This window comes from Mustela lutreola, chromosome 7, assembly GCF_030435805.1.
Source record: "Mustela lutreola isolate mMusLut2 chromosome 7, mMusLut2.pri, whole genome shotgun sequence".
Classification (NCBI taxonomy): Eukaryota; Metazoa; Chordata; class Mammalia; order Carnivora; family Mustelidae; genus Mustela; species Mustela lutreola.
Window position 1 is genome coordinate 119538831 of NC_081296.1, and position 19115 is coordinate 119557945.

A 19115-nucleotide genomic window follows, 5' to 3' on the forward strand; every position below is an offset into this window, starting at 1 on the left:
ATTTTTAAAAATTGTCTTCTGCGGGGAGGAGTCAAGATGGCGGAGTAGTAGCAAGCTGAGACTGCTTCAGCTAGCCGGAGATCAGCTAGATAGCTTATCTAAAGATTGCAAACACCTGAAAATCCATCGGCAGATCGAAGAGAAGAAGAACAGCAATTCTGGAAACAGAAAAACAACCACTTTCTGAAAGGTAGGACAGGCGGAGAAGTGAATCCAAAGCGACGGGAAGATAGACCCCGGGGGGAGGGGCCGGCTCCCGGCAAGCAGCGGAGCAACCGTGCACAAAATCAGGACTTTTAAAGTCTGTTCCGCTGAGGGACATCGCTCCAGAGGCTAAACCGGGGCGAAGCCCACGCGGGGTCAGCGTGGCCTCAGGTCCCGCAGGGTCACAGAAGGATCGGGGGTGTCTGAGTGTCCCAGAGCTTGCGGGTATTGGAACGGGAAAGCCGGCTACAGAGACAGAGCTGACCGTAAGCTCGCAGCTCCGTGTTACCTTGAACCGGTCGCAGGCTCGGTGAGCTCGGAGCGCGGCCGGAGGTCAGGCAGACGGGAGTAACTGGGCGCTGTTCTCTGAGGGCGCACTGAGGAGTGGGGTCCTGGGCTCTCAGCTCCTCCGGGCCGGAGACCAGGAGGCCGCCATTTGTATTCCCGTCCTCCGGAACTCTACGGAAAGCGCTCAGGTAACAAAAGCTCCTGAAAGCAAACCTGAGCGGATTACTCACCCTGGCGCCGGGTAAGGGCGGTGTAATTCCGCCTGGGGCAAAGACACTTGAGAATCACTACACCAGGCCCCTCCCCCAGAATATCAACAAGAAATCCAGCCGAGACCAAGTTCACCTACCAAGGAGTGCGGTTTCAATACCAAGGAGAGCAGCAGAATTCCAGAGGAGGAGAAAGCCAAACACGGAACTCATGGTTTTTTTCCTGTGATTTTTTTTAGTCTTGCAGTTAATTTAATTTTTTCTTTTTCATTTTTTTTTTTTTCTCGCCTTCGGGTAAAATTTTTTTTTAACTGTTACCTTTTTCTTTTTTAACGATTTTTTACTAGTTTATCTAATATATATATTTTTTCTTTTTTACATTTTTCTTAGGTGTTTTCTTTTTTTAAAAATTCTTTTCTTTTCTTTTCTTTTTTTTTCTTTTCTTTTTGTTTTTTTTTTCTTTCTTCCTTTTTGAACCTCTTTTTATCCCCTTTCTCCCCACTCACGATTTTGGATCTCTTCTAATTTGGTTAAAGCATATTTTCCTGGGGTTGTTGCCACCCTTTTAGTATTTTACTTGACCCTTCATTTACTCTTATCTGGACAAAATGACAAGACATAAAAATTCAACACAAAAAAAAGAACAAGAGGCAGTACCGAAGGCTAGGGACCTAATCAATACAGACATTGGTAATATGTCAGATCTAGAGTTCAGAATGACAATTCTCAAGGTTCTAGCCGGGCTCGAAAAAGGCATGGAAGATATTAGAGAAACCCTCTCGAGAGATATAAAAGCCCTTTCTGGAGAAATAAAAGAACTAAAATCTAACCAAGGTGAAATCAAAAAAGCTATTAATGAGGTGCAATCAAAAATGGAGGCTCTCACTGCTAGGATAAATGAGGCAGAAGAAAGAATTAGTGATATAGAAGACCAAATGACAGAGAATAAAGAAGCTGAGCAAAAGAGAGACAAACAGCTACTGGACCACGAGGGGAGAATTCGAGAGATAAGTGACACCATAAGACGAAACAACATTAGAATAATTGGGATTCCAGAAGAAGAAGAAAGTGAGAGGGGAGCAGAAGGTATACTGGAGAGAATTATTGGGGAGAATTTCCCCAATATGGCAAAGGGAACGAGCATCAAAATTCAGGAGGTTCAGAGAACGCCCCTCAAAATCAATAAGAATAGGCCCACACCCCGTCACCTAATAGTAAAATTTACAAGTCTCAATGACAAAGAGAAAATCCTGAAAGCAGCCCGGGAAAAGAAGTCTGTAACATACAATGGTAAAAATATTAGATTGGCAGCTGACTTATCCACAGAGACCTGGCAGGCCAGAAAGAGCTGGCATGATATTTTCAGAGCACTAAACGAGAAAAACATGCAGCCAAGAATACTATATCCAGCTAGGCTATCATTGAAAATAGAAGGAGAGATTAAAAGCTTCCAGGACAAACAACAACTGAAAGAATTTGCAAATACCAAACCAGCTCTACAGGAAATATTGAAAGGGGTCCTCTAAGCAAAGAGAGAGCCTACAAGTGGTAGATCAGAAAGGAACAGAGAGAATATACAGTAACAGTCACCTTACAGGCAATACAATGGCACTAAATTCATATCTCTCAATAGTTACCCTGAATGTGAATGGGCTAAATGCCCCTGTCAAAAGACACAGGGTATCAGAATGGATAAAAAAACAAAACCCATCTATATGTTGCCTCCAAGAAACACATTTTAAGCCCGAAGACACCTCCAGATTTAAAGTGAGGGGGTGGAAAAGAATTTACCATGCTAATGGACATCAGAAGAAAGCAGGAATGGCAATCCTTATATCAGATCAATTAGATTTTAAGCCAAAGACTATAATAAGAGATGAGGAAGGACACTATATCATACTCAAAGGGTCTGTCCAACAAGAAGATTTAACAATTTTAAATATCTATGCCCCCAATGTGGGAGCAGCCAACTATATAAACCAATTAATAACAAAATCAAAGAAACACATCAACAATAATACAATAATAGTAGGGGACTTTAACACTCCCCTCGCTGAAATGGACAGATCATCCAAGCAAAAGATCAGCAAGGAAATAAAGGCCTTAAACGACACACTGGACCAGATGGACATCACAGATATATTCAGAACATTTCATCCCAAAGCAACAGAATACACATTCTTCTCTAGTGCACATGGAACATTCTCCAGAATAGATCACATCCTCGGTCCTAAATCAGGACTCAACCGGTATCAAAAGATTGGGATCATTCCCTGCATATTTTCAGACCACAATGCTCTAAAGCTAGAACTCAACCACAAAAGGAAGTTTGGAAAGAACCCAAATACATGGAGACTAAACAGTATCCTTCTAAAGAATGAATGGGTCAACCGGGAAATTAAAGAAGAATTGAAAAAAATCATGGAAACAAATGATAATGAAAATACAACGGTTCAAAATCTGTGGGACACAACAAAGGCAGTCCTGAGAGGAAAATATATAGCGGTACAAGCCTTTCTCAAGAAACAAGAAAGGTCTCAGGTACACAACCTAACCCTACACCTAAAGGAGCTGGAGAAAGAACAAGAAAGAAACCCTAAGCCCAGCAGGAGAAGAGAAATCATAAAGATCAGAGCAGAAATCAATGAAATAGAAACCAAAAAAACAATAGAACAAATCAACGAAACTAGGAGCTGGTTCTTTGAAAGAATTAATAAAATTGATAAACCCCTGGCCCGACTTATCAAAAAGAAAAGAGAAAGGACCCAAATAAATAAAATCATGAATGAAAGAGGAGAGATCACAACTAACACCAAAGAAATACAAACTATTATAAGAACATACTATGAGCAACTCTACGGCAATAAATTTGACAATCTGGAAGAAATGGATGCATTCCTAGAAACATATAAACTACCACAACTGAACCAGGAAGAAATAGAAAGCCTGAACAGACCCATAACCAGTAAGGAGATTGAAACAGTAATTAAAAATCTCCAAACAAACAAAAGCCCAGGGCCAGACGGCTTCCCGGGGGAATTCTACCAAACATTTAAAGAAGAACTAATTCCTATTCTCCTGAAACTGTTCCAAAAAATAGAAATGGAAGGAAAACTTCCAAACTCATTTTATGAGGCCAGCATCACCTTGATCCCAAAACCAGACAAGGATCCCACCAAAAAAGAGAGCTATAGACCGATATCCTTGATGAACACAGATGCGAAAATACTCAACAAAATACTAGCCAATAGGATTCAACAGTACATTAAAAAGATTATTCACCACGACCAAGTGGGATTTATTCCAGGGCTGCAAGGTTGGTTCAACATCCGCAAATCAGTCAATGTGATACAACACATCAATAAAAGAAAGAACAAGAACCATATGATTCTCTCAATAGATGCTGAAAAAGCATTTGACAAAGTACAACATCCCTTCCTGATCAAAACTCTTCAAAGTGTAGGGATAGAGGGCACATACCTCAATATAATCAAAGCCATCTATGAAAAACCCACCGCAAATATCATTCTCAATGGAGAAAAACTGAAAGCTTTTCCGCTAAGGTCAGGAACACGGCAGGGATGTCCATTATCACCACTGCTATTCAACATCGTACTAGAGGTCCTAGCCTCAGCAATCAGACAACAAAAGGAAATTAAAGGCATCCAAATCGGCAAAGAAGAAGTCAAATTATCACTCTTCGCAGATGATATGATACTATATGTGGAATACCCAAAAGACTCCACTCCAAAACTGCTAGAACTTATACAGGAATTCAGTAAAGTGTCAGGATATAAAATCAATGCACAGAAATCAGTTGCATTTCTCTACACCAACAGCAAGACAGAAGAAAGAGATATTAAGGAGTCAATCCCATTTACAATTGCATCCAAAACCATAAGATACCTAGGAATAAACCTAACCAAAGAGACACAGAATCTATACTCAGAAAACTATAAAGTACTCATGAAAGAAATTGAGGAAGACACAAAGAAATGGAAAAATGTTCCATGCTCCTGGATTGGAAGAATAAATATTGTGAAAATGTCTATGCTACCTAAAGCAATCTACACATTTAATGCAATTCCTATCAAAGTACCATCCATCTTTTTCAAAGAAATGGAACAAATAATTCTAAAATTTATATGGAACCAGAAAAGACCTCGAATAGCCAAAGGGATATTGAAAAAGAAAGCCAACGTTGGTGGCATCACAATTCCGGACTTCAAGCTCTATTACAAAGCTGTCATCATCAAGACAGCATGGTACTGGCACAAAAACAGACACATAGATCAATGGAACAGAATAGAGAGCCCAGAAATAGACCCTCAAATCTATGGTCAACTAATCTTCGACAAAGCAGGAAAGAATGTCCAATGGAAAAAAGACAGCCTTTTCAATAAATGGTGCTGGGAAAATTGGACAGCCACATGCAGAAAAATGAAATTGGATCATTTCCTTACACCACACACAAAAATAGACTCAAAATGGATGAAGGACCTCAATGTACGAAAGGAATCCATCAAAATCCTTGAGGAGAACACGGGCAGCAACCTCTTCGACCTCTGCCGCAGCAACATCTTCCTAGGAACAACGCAAAAGGCAAGGGAAGCAAGGGAAAAAATGAACTACTGGGATTTCATCAAGATCAAAAGCTTTTGCACAGCAAAGGAAACAGTTAACAAAATCAAAAGGCAACTGACAGAATGGGAGAAGATATTTGCAAACGACATATCAGATAAAGGACTAGTGTCCAGAATCTATAAAGAACTTAGCAAACTCAACACCCAAAGAACAAATAATCCAATCAAGAAATGGGCAGAGGACATGAACAGACATTTCTGCAAAGAAGACATCCAGATGGCCAACAGACACATGAAAAAATGCTCCATATCACTCGGCATCAGGGAAATACAAATCAAAACCACAATGAGATATCACCTCACACCAGTCAGAATGGCTAAAATCAACAAGTCAGGAAATGACAGATGCTGGCGAGGATGCGGAGAAAGGGGAACCCTCCTACACTGTTGGTGGGAATGCAAGCTGGTGCAGCCACTCTGGAAAACAGCATGGAGGTTCCTCAAAATGTTGAAAATAGAACTGCCCTATGACCCAGCAATTGCACTATTGGGTATTTACCCTAAAGATACAAATGTAGTGATCCAAAGGGGCACATGCACCCGAATGTTTATAGCAGCAATGTCCACAATAGCCAAACTATGGAAAGAACCTAGATGTCCATCAACAGATGAATGGATCAAGAAGATGTGGTATATATACACAATGGAATACTATGCAGCCATCAAAAGAAATGAAATCTTGCCATTTGCAACAACATGGATGGAACTAGAGCATATCATGCTTAGCGAAATAAGTCAAGCAGAGAAAGACAACTATCATATGATCTCCCTGATATGAGGAAGTGGTGATGCAACATGGAGGCTTAAGTGGGTAGAAGAAGAATAAATGAAACAAGATGGGATTGGGAGGGAGACAAACCATAAGTGACTCTTAATCTCACAAAACAAACTGAGGGTTGCCGGGGGGAGGGGGTTTGGGAGAAGGGGTTAGGATTATGGACATTGGGGAGGGTATGTGATTTGGTGAGTGCTGTGAAGTGTGTAAACCTGGTGAATCACAGACCTGTACCCCTGGGGATAAAAATATATGTTTATAAAAAATAAAAAAATTATTAAAAAAAAAATTGTCTTCTGCAACGTTATTATTACTTATTGTTTGACATTCTACTCTTTGGTTGTAGCCTAGTATTTTTGCCAGCCCCTATTTGGATATCTCAGGCATTTCCTATTTCCCAGATTTAAAAACAAAGGTGTAATAATCTTCCAGAGGTTAAGTGTTTTAGTCTTCTTTACATTAAACTTAACAGCTTGTATTAATTCTACCTCTCAGAGTACATGCAGTACTTTTAGGCCCTTGATTCCTATAATTTATATGAATACCAAAAACAGATTATTTTTGCATATCTATTAATTCAGTTTAGTGATATTATGGAAGAAGCAAGTTTAGCATTTGTATTTGACTGATTTACTAGCAGACATTTAAAAATTATGGATCCAAAGTAGTTTGAAAAAGTAACAACATTGAGTATGTAGAAGTATTGCATTATGAGACACTCAATATTGAGTATCAGCCCCAGTCAGCCACTTACAAATTTTGAGAGCTAATAGACTTCAGTTTCTATTTCTGTAGCACCCTGGTATTAAATTAATCAGCCTCTAAATTCCCTTGTAGGCCTATAATATCATTCCTTTGAAATAAGTTTCTCCACTGACTTGAATAAATATTATCACTCTAGTTAGCCCTTCTCTCTAATATTATATTAGTATCTAATTAATATAAAATGATTAAGGCCATTCATCCCAGCTTTTGCATTCCATGCTACTACATAGAGGTAGAGATCATCACCTGAAAACATTCTAACCTCATTTAAGATCTTTCTCATTCATATCAAGCTCATCTCTTTTAAATGGAATACTGGTTTATCTAGGTTTCCACTGGAGTTGTATTCAAGTTATAGGAAGAGAGGAAAGTAAGAATTGTAGAAATACAAGGAATATTGAAATTATGAATACCACTTTTCAGTTCCGCTTAATAGCTTTGCTTTGTATAAATATATTTTTAATGCTTTGGGAGGTGTGTTTTGTGCAAAAAGCAGCTGAACAAAGGGCCATCATTATTTTTGCAGCTAATTTTGGAGTTGATTAGATAGAGCCATGATTCAAATCCATGTAATTAACTGCTGTGTCTCACGTAGTTCAATACATGAGTTCAACTGAGCATATCCCAAACTAACATAATCTCTAGATCTTTATTGTAAAATAGTATATATCCTAAAACTGGTCATGTATTTTCTTGCCCAAAATTTCAGCATCACCTGCTGTCCCTACTTTTTCCTTTCATTAAAAAGAAAACAATACATTAATTCAGAAATATAATTCAATGAATATTTTTTAGGGACTATTATCTCAAGTACTATGCTTGGGTAATTGGGAATACAGCAGTAGATAGACTTCTTAGCCCTGCTCTCAAAGACCTTAGAGAGGAGTTGATATGAGAAAAAAAAAAATTGCAACAAATCTATCAGATAAAGTGTTATAATCCAAAGAGCTCTTCTAAGCTCATAGGGAAAAATGAAATAAAATAACTAAAGAGCAAGAACAGCCATTTTATAAAAAGAAATAAATTCAGCAAAGAAATTATCAAAAAACATGCATCCTGTCACTAGAAATCTATTTTAAATTTAAAACAATACAAATTTTGCAGTCCAATAAAAACCTTTTTTTTTTTTTTTAATTTACTTGAAAGACAGAGATCACAAGTAGGCAGAGAGGTAGGCAGAGAGAGAGGAAGGAAAGCAGGCTCCCTGCTGACCAGAGAGCCCAACGCGGAGCTTGATCCCAGAACCCTGGGATCATGACCTGAGCTGAAAGCAGAGGCTTTAACCCACTGAGCCACCCAGGCACCCCCAATAAAAACCATTTTTAAATTATAATCATCCATACTATAATGAGCAGTGACCTGATTATTCCTATTGACACTAATAGGAAGGAATATAAGTCTGTGTGACCTTTCAAGTGAACATATATGTAAGGATATAATATATCCTTAAAATTTTTCTTATATTTTAATCAATCACAGTTGCCATAAATATATCCAGTAGAAACTATCAAAGAAGCCATTAAAGACTTATATATAAGATTATTTATTATACCATTTTTCAAATTGATAAAAAATTAGAACCAACCTTAATGTCTATGGTTAAATAATTTACACATGCATATTTGAATTATTTATATAACCCCCAAAAAATCATATCTTTTGGAGTACTTAATGACATGGGGGGAAAACTCAAAATAAAATATGTGGTTAGAAAAAAATAGGTAAACAATAGTGCATAGGGATAGAATTGCAAATTATTTTGTAATCTATATTATTTTTTAAACCAGAAAAATAAAAATTTTTGTTATTCAAATAGGGTCTGATAATGACAGATAATGCCTGCTTTTCAGATTTATAACAGATCTTCATAAAGCCAACTATTTATTTGTTTTTATAACTATATTTATATGAGAGCATTTTAATATCTAGGCTAAACCATTCAATTCTCAATCTTGCTGGGTAGAAAATTATATCACATTTCAGTGGAAGTTTTAAAATAAAATGTTTTCTGTTTCATACAAATAATAAATAATTCTTAGTAATGTACACTGTACTACTTTAAGTTATTTCAAAGTGCTTAATAACTTTTATACCACACCATTGATGGGCTTCATAATTTCTTTCAGAGAGATAAGAAATTTGAAAAGAAAAGAACATGGATTGCATTATGTAAACTCTGGCAGGAAATAACTTGCTGAAAAGTCTAATTTTGTATAGATTGTTTTGGAATCAAAGCTATTATAGAAACTTAAAGATCAAAAATAAATCCATAATAAACTATAAATAAATAATTTCATATGTTAATATATCATGAGAAATAAGATCCTTAAATAGGAAGGATTTTCTAAGGATAAAAATTTTTTGTCAGGAAGAGGTAGGTTGGTGGATCTGTGACGTGTTAACAAGATTCTGATTTTGACTTCTCTTTTCCTTGTTAACCTTTGCAACTCTTTCCTTGGTCTTCTCTATTCTTTTGTTGGTTTAGTTTATAATCATATTGCTTTTCTTCAGAAATGCATTATTTTTTTTGACATGTAATTGTCACCTTCCTTTCATTTCTTCCTTCTTTTTTACTTTGCCTTAATAAGTCACAAATGAAACAGTTGTTTTATGATGAAGCAACAGTTTTATTGAAAGAGATGAAGTATAGTTAATTAAAATATTAACCAGACCCCAAAAGTATTTATTTTCAAGAGTATGTTTAATTTTTGAGCTCTGAGGTGATACACTGCAATATTTTCAGATTGTTTTTAATAATTATTTTGTTAAATATATTCTATTCTGTTAAATATATTCTAGCTGACAGGCTGAATAGAAAGTTGAAATGGTTTTGACCCTCTTTTGAAATCACAATGAAATACTTACAAAATGTTTTCTTCAGGGTAGAAAAATTACTAGTGATAAAATTTTTTGTTTTGCAACATTTTAATTTTCAAAGGAGATTTTTAAAAATCTCCTCCAAATCATAACTATAAGAAGCAATCCATAGTTGTACCAATATATATTGAGTGGTATTGGTTAAAAGATAAACAATTTCTAAGAAAAAAGTTTTATTTCCTCTCATTGATACCCATACTTAAGAAAACAGTAGCATAGGGGTGCCTGGGTGGCTCAGTGGGTTAAAGCCTCTGCCTTCTGCTCAGGTCATGATCCCCGGGTTCTGTAATCAAGCCCTGCATCGGGCTCTCTGCTCAGCAGGGAGCTGACTTCCCCCTCTCTCTCTGCCTGCCTCTCTGCCTACTTGTGATCTCTGTCTGTCAAATAAATAAATAAAATCTTTAAAAAAAAAAAAAGTAGCATAATAAAATAGGGTTAGAAATATTTGTCTGCCAGGGTAGTTCTGAATGTAAATTATAGGTAATTCTAAAAATAAAGTAATTCAGTTACTAAGGCAAAAAAAGCAAGGAAAAATGTTTGCTTAATCTGTGCCATTTTATTTCAAATTAATATAAAATATATTATGAGAGAAAAAGGAAATCTACCTTAGCCATTCCATAAATGAGAGCCTAAAGTTTAATGAAAAGACCTGAGTGAAAATTTAATAGTACAGAGCATTTTTTTATTGATATGTCTCTAAAAGCCCCTGAACCTGTCTAGACCTAAGTTCAAATACAGAAAATATACCATCTCTTCTCAGATTTTTTGATAAATCTATAATAACTAAAGAGAAGTGTGAATACATACACCCAGTGATGTAGGAACCTAACTTAATGTCACTTTTACAAGCCTAAAATTTCTTTCAACTTTTATATTTTATTTTGAAAATTAATATAAAGTTGGATTTCTACTCCAAAATCTACATTTCCTTTAATACAGATAAAACATTTACAACTATTTATTGGCAGGGGAAGTGAGGGTGAGATGGAATAGTTTTCTTTTTTTTCTTTTCTTTTCTTTTTTTTTTTTTTTTTTTTTTTTTTTTTGAGATGGGATAATTTTCTACCTTGTTAACAGTGGAAATGATTATATAGTGAGTTTGGATCTGGAGAATTGTTCTAAATCAAAAATAATGAACAACCCATATTGTATTAGCATCCAGGCAGTTTCTTTTGTTGCAGGATATTTCTAGAATTCAAGCTCTTATGAAAAAGGTAAATAAATATAGCAGAGTCATTTCACTGCTTTATAGGCTACATCCTGGTAATTAATCCTTGAGGATAAATTCCTCTGTAATTAATCTCTGACGAAAGATTTCCAGGAGGCTGCAAAAGAGGTGATACATTGCAATATTTTCAGATTATTTTTAATAGATATATTATAGCTGAGAGACTGAATAAAAATTGAAATTTTTTTGACCTTCTGACTTATGCCTTTTGAAATCACAATGAAATACCTATAAAATGTTTTCTTCAGAGTAGAAAAACATTAATGATAACATTTTTGTTTTAGTTTTGTTTTAATTTTCAAACTTCATAAACTAATAATCTCAACCAGTCATAACCCCTACAATTCTTTACATCCAATTCTCAAACTTCATTTATATTGCAATAATCCTATATGTGATAAAGGCGTCTCTTAGTTACTGATGCAAAATGTTTAACCTCATAGACAAATATGGATAAAATTAGCTAATGATGTAGGATATAATAATTATCATGAAGAGTAAAGTAATTTATCTAACCCAAATGCTAATCTTTTGTGATTACTTTTAACTTCTTATCAAAGAAAAATAATCAGGCATTTGGGTTAGCTATGAATTTCTTTTATTTATATTACTTCATCATATTTGTTGATTAAGGGTTGACTAGAATAAATGAGAGTATTAAACTAAAATCTACTGAAGTTACTTTTCTCTGGTTTTAATATTTAATTTATGAGACAAATCTTTTTTGAATTCTTTCTGAAGTTTTTCAGTATTAGCTATTATACCTGGTTCAGGGACCACAAAAAAATCACGTAACAGTTGAAATACAGCCACTTCTGGCTTTGATAACAACTACATGGTTTTCTAAAGTTGTTTCTTATGACAGTTTCAAATTTACAAAGTCAGATTTATATACAGAAAATTGATGTCAAGCATTGGACAGATGAGCTTTCTGTTCCCAACATCTTTATTTAAGTTGGTATTATTTTAAAAAATAATAAAAATAAAAATAAATTGGTATTATAGTCTATTTTTCACATTTAGAGTTAATGGGTGACTCTTACAACTCATTAAGTTTCTGTATTTGCACTTGCATTTGGAACTGAAATGGTTCAGGGAAAAAATTTTCCCATAAATAAATAAAATAACATTAAATATCTTCCATGGATGGAGAGACAGATAAACACACAAGACAGAGACACATATACATATACATCTTATAAGCATCAATTTTTTTCCAGCCCATTTATTTCCAGGTCTCTAGAGGGAATACAACTATAAACTGGAAGTCAGAAACTGTGGATGTTTTTCCTAGATTTGTCATTAACAAATAACCTTGAAGAAGATACCTCATGTTGCTGGAATTTGTGTAATTTTAACTCTTCTGGAAATAAAAGACAATGTAGAAAATGGTGTTCACTTGTTAACAATTCTGAAAATCTTCAGTTTCTAAACATTCTCAGAAAAGAGCATGAGGCATTAGACTATATTTTTAATAGGAAATTACCTACTTTATCTTTATAATCAAGATATTGTGAGTCTCCACTTAAAATGGGAAATTGTTTTGATATAAAATGTTCTCTAAGATCAAAGAAAATAGCACAAGAGAAAGAGTAGATACTGTAAGTTCACTGCCCATTCAGAAGCCCTCTCTTATAATGTTGCTATTCTAATTAGTATTAGACTAAGAAGTATTGACTAAGAAGAATAAGAATTGGTGATTATCTCTTGGGTATAACATTTAGCTAGTGCTGAAGAATTAATAAAAACTTTATCAAGTAAAACCAAAAGTTGACATAATTCTTTTATACCATGATGCTTTTTTTTTTTTCAAAATAAAAATTCAGTTTTCTCAGTATTATTCCTAAGCAATCTCCATATGCTATCAGAGAGATCCTAAAAGGGCTAAGACAATCTATACCCTGTCTCTAGGAAATGTAATTTTGTAGCATGGTCAGGTTTCTTATTTGCCCTGAGGATTTTAACACTTGGAACCTGGCATCACATTATCACATTGATGCTTCCTCTACTGTCTTTTAAAAAACAAAAACAAAAACAAAAACAAAACACCAGAACCATCACAGGTAACTTGACCTATGTTGGTCTGAATGGAAACCATCATTTTTCATGTGTAGGACCCATGGCATAAAAGTGCTTGGTCTGAAGCTTCCTCATTCTTCTTCCCTAACTTTTTTATTTATCTTCCTCTCTAACCAAGTATTAGTTCTTATTATAGCTCTATAAAAAAGCAAAAAAAAAGAAAAATATTCTAATTTGTATCTCATCTAATAAAACACTTTGTGTTGAGAATCTTCCGTTTCTCTTTTACATAGTGATGTCAAACCAGTTTTTAAAATAGTAGTTCCACTATTACTTTCTCCTATCTTACCCAAGAGGAAAATTCAACTGAAATAAAATAAAGTTTTGAGGGAGTGAATGTATTTAACATTGGTCTGGCATTAAAATTTTCTGGTTGGGCAGCACGATTGTTTAATTGGGAATCTCAGTGACAGCTGAACAACCTCAGTGCTTGGGTCAGCAAGCAGAGGAGCTTCACTCTGTCACCTTTCAAGAATGATGCTTGTTAAAACTGATCTTTTCTCTAAGAGAACACTCATGTTTTAGTCATATCATTGATGTTTTCTGATATTACAACAGAATAGACACTGTAACACTTAAAGAGACAATGTTCTCTGCATAGATATATTTGTAATTCTTTGTTCTTTGTAAACCAAATGCAAATGTAACAATATTCCAGATACTGCTACATCAGAAGTTCCCAAGATAACCAAAAGTAAGTCCCCATTTCCTAATCTCAGGAATAATGCTATAATAAAGACAATTCTAGTGACCAGCCTATTTGCAGAGCATGTCATATATCCTCTGGGTTAGTTAACTCCTTGGCTTCCTAAGAGATTCTTCAAAGAGTCAAATGATGTTTTTGCATGTTTTACTTACTAATGTATAGAAAAATTTTTAAGTTCACTTTTTCTTTATTCTGTCTTTTTTACCCATCTTCCCTCATTGTAGCAAATTAGACGGCCGGATGAAAGCAAAGGAGTTGCTAGTAGAGTTGGATCCCTCAAAGTAAATATGTTTCTAACATTTTTTGGCAAGATTTCGTCTATAGCCTACACTTCTTCCTTTTTGGAGGGTGGTGGGAGGAAGGGGGCTTTTTCCATTTTTCACCATCCCATTTTTTTTATTTTAATATTTTTATTGGCTGTTGGGTCATATTTTTTTGTTGTTGTTTGTTTCAGCTACACATAGAGCAACCAGCTGAAGGCAAGATGCCAAATAACTAGCTTTGAATGGCACCACAAATAAAAGAAAGGGCAATTGTCTCATTATAGGTGCCTATAATTTGGGGTTCTAGAGTAAACCGTTCCTCTGACTGATGTCACTATGTGTTAAGTTCCTGTTACACAGAGAACTAATATTTATTTTCAGAATATTATCTCCCCTTTTTGCTTTTTTTATAAAAAGTAACTAAATGTTATGTTAGTGTCATTACCATTTGTAGTTCACTGCAGAAAAAATAATTACTATGAGTTAGTAACATGTATTTTATATACATATATACACATATAGATGTGTGTGTATACATATATAAAATCTTAAGAATTAGAAAAAGAATTTTATATGATGCTGTATAATGGGCTCACATATAGCTAATAGTATTTGAACACTTTTAATCTCCTTTGATTTGTTTTTTTTAAGTTAAAAAATTGATATAACAGTTAATAGAACCAACATATATCAAAATGTTTGCCCATTTGTGTATGTCATCTGCTAATACACAACTTAAGGATTTCTAATATGATGGTCCCATTTGCTAGTTGTTAAATATCTATTTGGCCAATATATCTTGGGAACTCGATACTCTTAACATTCAATGACTATGAAAAGGTAAGCCAGTCATCATCCTTTAGAAACAGAGATATAACCATTGGTCACTTTTAATGCTGCCACCATAAATGCAAGTTAGAAAATTTGCTGAATTTTAAAAATATGCTGAAGAACTTCCCCCCAGATTAACTACTACTTGTATCTCAATCCCATTTGTCCTAACAGCAATAGTAACTGTTAATCAAAATGACAGTTTACTGCATTGGGATATCCCAAAATTCATTAACTACCTTGAGGGCTATTATTAAGTCAATTCAAAATTTTATACACCTCCTATTTATTTCCATTTAACAATTTATGCTGTACTAATTTTTACACTCCTTCCTCTCCTTGCCTCTTCTGCCTTCTTAATTTTACTTTTTTGTTGTTGTTATTTATTTGTGTGTGTGCACGCACATGAGTGCACATGGATGAAGGTGTGTCTGTATGTTTGTGTCCTTTATTCCAGACAAGCCATCTTCTCTGTTCTCTAACACTGCTGTATACTGGGTAGCATTTTTGTTTTGTTTTGTTTTTAATGTTTTTTCACTAAGAATAATGAGAGGGGATGGGAAGTGTTGATTATATGCCTCTTTCAAAATCAAGGCAAGTTAAAATGATTCAGTCAGAAAAATATAAGTTCATGTATCCCAGTGACATCAGTAGCATTCCTCACTGTCTACTTGTGAGGTATCATATTTTACCTTTGTCTTTAAGGGAACATAAGTCCATTATTGTTTGGAGTATGGATTATGAGCCAGATTCAAATGAAAAAGTGAAGTGTGAGATAACTTTTTAGAAATTATTGATAGTGAAATAAAGATAAAATGGCATCCATAAGTATAGCACCATCAGCTATAAACAATTGTGTGTGCAAGTGCACATGTGTTTAATTATCTCTAAGTTCAGCTTTTGGCTGTATAGAGCTTTAACTTAAAATTGTATGTTTATTATTTTTAAGTATATATACATATATGTATATATATATATATATATATATATACACATACACACACATGTATATGTATAAGATCAAAGAAAGATACATGTTAGGGTTCAATCAGTTTAATATGGTTTCAGCTTTAAATCAAAAAGTGTGTTTGGGTAAAGCAAATCTCATAATTTCTAAATATTTTTACTCCATAATGTACCAAATAGAAAATTTTAAAGTGAATCTCTAGGAGATTATAAAGATATAGTATTTATTTTCTCCAACACTTTGGGGAGAAAAGATGCTATAATTAAAATAAAAGTTGGCTTCCTAGTCACAGGTTTATTGAGCATGTATTCTTGTGTTACGCAAAGATCTTTGATGTTTTGAAATGTTTGCAAAAGGCAGTGAGAAATGTATAATGCTATGATCTTATTTTTAAAAGGAAAAAAGAAAATGGAAAAGAGAACAAGTTGCTTTTTCAATTCATTTTCTGATGTTTACATGTAGCTCCATCGAAAGCTGGAGGAGCTCAGAGATCACCTAGAAGGCAATGTGAAAGGATACTCTCTCAGAGTAAATGTACGATTTCATTCGGTGATTTTTTTTTTCCTAAACTTCTGCTGACTGGTAATTCCAAATCTGATTGGTTTGTCCTCTCATCTCCATCTTTTTTACTTTCTGTCTCTTTTCTCCCTCTCTTTCTTTCCTAGCTGTAGCTTCATGCTTACATTTATGAAATAAAGATTAAATTGGCAGGAAAGAGGACACTTAAGCCACACTAGCATTGCAGTTGATTTAATAACTTTATGGCTCCAGTACAAAATAAAAATTTTCTTTTCAAAATCTGTGTTTCTTACACAATTGTTGAATTTTCTGAGAATGTTTTCATGAGACTTCACTTGGAGCTTTTCCATTGACCGTGTCTTCTACCCCTTGTTGGATTTGTCAGCAAGACTATAAATTATTGGCTGGATCCAAGTGATAGAGCCTTGATGATTCAATTGCATTTGTCAAGGAAAATGATCAGTGTTAGAGTATCATCGTAGATAATCTAGCAAATAGACACATTTTTCTGAGTTAATAGACTTTTCTTAAACTCTTTGGGAATAGCTATAAGATTCTTTTGTTTAAAAAAATTAGGCAGTAGGCATCTTCAATGTCATATAACATCGTATAAATACTTGAGATAAAGGCTAATTTACCCAAGACAACACTTTGAAGGAGAACAATACCTTATAGCCACTCAATACTGTACATGTGTCAGATAGGCAATACTAACAATTATATTTTTTGTGACCTATAGAGCTCAGACTCAGAATAGTTCGTCCTTCTCCTGAATATATCTTTTCAAGAGAAATGGAAATAAAATCTCTGAAATGGTAAATGGTATAAATATTGCAGAAGAAAAGCAAAATTATTACAGTAAATAATTTCTCACTCTGTTTAGCTCTGACAACCCATTCTTGGGGCTTTTTAAAAGTTTCTATCAATCCTAGCCTGGATTTTCTTCTCCCAAGATTATTGCCATACCTTTAATTCATATTGCTATAATAGTTTTTTTTAAAGAGTAGAATAAACAATAATAGTAATACATTAATTCTCTGGCTTCTCAGCTTGTTTTTAATTATGTACCGTACATAGTTACTTATATCTCCATATTAAACTTCTGATTATTCAAATCCAAAGCTGTTTTTATAGTATTAATCATTAAATTCTGATTGCAGTTAATGCAAGTGTCTTGCTTTTCTGTTTTCTTGTGACCCAGTCCTTCTTTTCTGAATATTCTTACAGAATTTCAAAAATCAACCATAATCACTCCCAGAATTACTCCACTACCTTAAAAAGAAGATTATATGAATTTTATGATTAAATCAGTCTAAAACATACCTGAATATTATTCTAGAAAGCCCTAAAGAGATTCTGACAATATTAGTAAATGTATTTCATGTCATACTCTCTGTAACCAACCATGAGAAGTGATGGTGGTTTTATTTTCCCTATCAAACCAAAACTAGAAAGTTAAGACTTCTTATGGTCTATATGGAAGGGATTTATGTTAGATTAGGATTAAAAGTTTTGTGCTTCAAAGATTAAATTATATACATGCCACTTTTCAATTTCTTTTTTTAACACCTGTACTGCATGGTACAATATGTAATAAGTAGTAAGCCCAATGTCTTCATCTTTTGTTTCATTTGCTGGGTCACACTTTGTTCTGATTATCTTTTTTTCTAAAAAGATTGAATATTAGATAAATCATTCTAAGATTCCCTTTAACTAGAAATGTATGTGGAGGAAAACTATCAAAAGGCAAATTGTATCTTTGGTAGAGAGTTCAGCTTAAAGGAGATGCATATCAAATATTTATCTGAGTGTTCAGTTTCTCCCTTTCCTTTTAATTCCCATTATCCCAGAATGCCTTAAAACAACCCTTTCATGTTAACAGCTTTTGCTTAGAAGCAGAATAAAGTTATCCTCACTTCCATAAGCTATATAAACAGATTTTGTTCCTAAAATGAGATGAATTGGCATATAAATGAAAAATTTATTGTAGGCATCTATATACAAGAGTAAGTATGTGAATGTCTTTTAATTCATTGAAACATTTCTAAATAGTTCAATAAGATGAAATATTAAAAACCATGTTTGCACTTAAGTGTTTTATTTAATAGTTGGAAAATGAGACATCATTCAAATGTCTGGGATAAGGATTTAATTAAATCATTAATACTTCAATGGGTATCATCTATATGATATATTACTCTTTAGAGAGAAAAGAATCCTGCATCCTTAATTATTAATGATAATCAGTGATATAAAGTAGAATATTCTAAGATATAACTTTTGGAATAATAATAAACTATTTTTCATATGAAAATAGACTTCATCCTATATTGGCACTTTTATAGCAAAAAGTAGGATATGTCAGATTCTTGAATTATAAATTAAGAATATATCATCATTTTCTATACATGGTACAAAGTAGAAGTATTCTGAACCCCAGATGAGTTTTTAGTAATTTTAAAAACAAAACTGTCATCTTGTGCCTTTACAAATTATTATCTTATAAGCAGAGTTTGCCTAATTTAATGTAACTTCAAAAGTTACTACAAATCCTTGGACTGATAATGTGTTGAGAATAATGACTAGAAAATAACACCACATAAAGGAAAAAAATATCTTTACATTTAAGAAGGTGTGAGATAGATTTTTTAAAAAAAAAAAAAAAAAACATTTCCACAATGGAATATTGCTCAGCCATCAAATAGAATAAAATCTTACCCTTTACATCATCCTGATGGAACTGGAGGGTATTATGCTGAGT

The 19115-nt window shown here is 33.9% G+C and overlaps 1 protein-coding gene across 14 annotated transcripts in view; it reads left to right on the forward strand.

Moving 5' to 3' along the window:
• The window catches only part of GPHN (gephyrin), a 641151-nt gene that overhangs the window by 443210 nt on the left and 178826 nt on the right, over window positions 1-19115 (forward strand). For 10 of the 14 annotated variants that reach the window (XM_059182361.1, XM_059182360.1, XM_059182367.1 and 7 more), the window contains one exon: window positions 13999-14055. The exons of the other annotated variants lie outside the window; for them this stretch is intronic. In XM_059182361.1, coding sequence (XP_059038344.1) covers window positions 13999-14055 — 57 coding nt within the window. The remainder of the gene's footprint in view (window positions 1-13998; window positions 14056-19115) is intronic. 14 annotated transcript variants of the gene reach the window in all.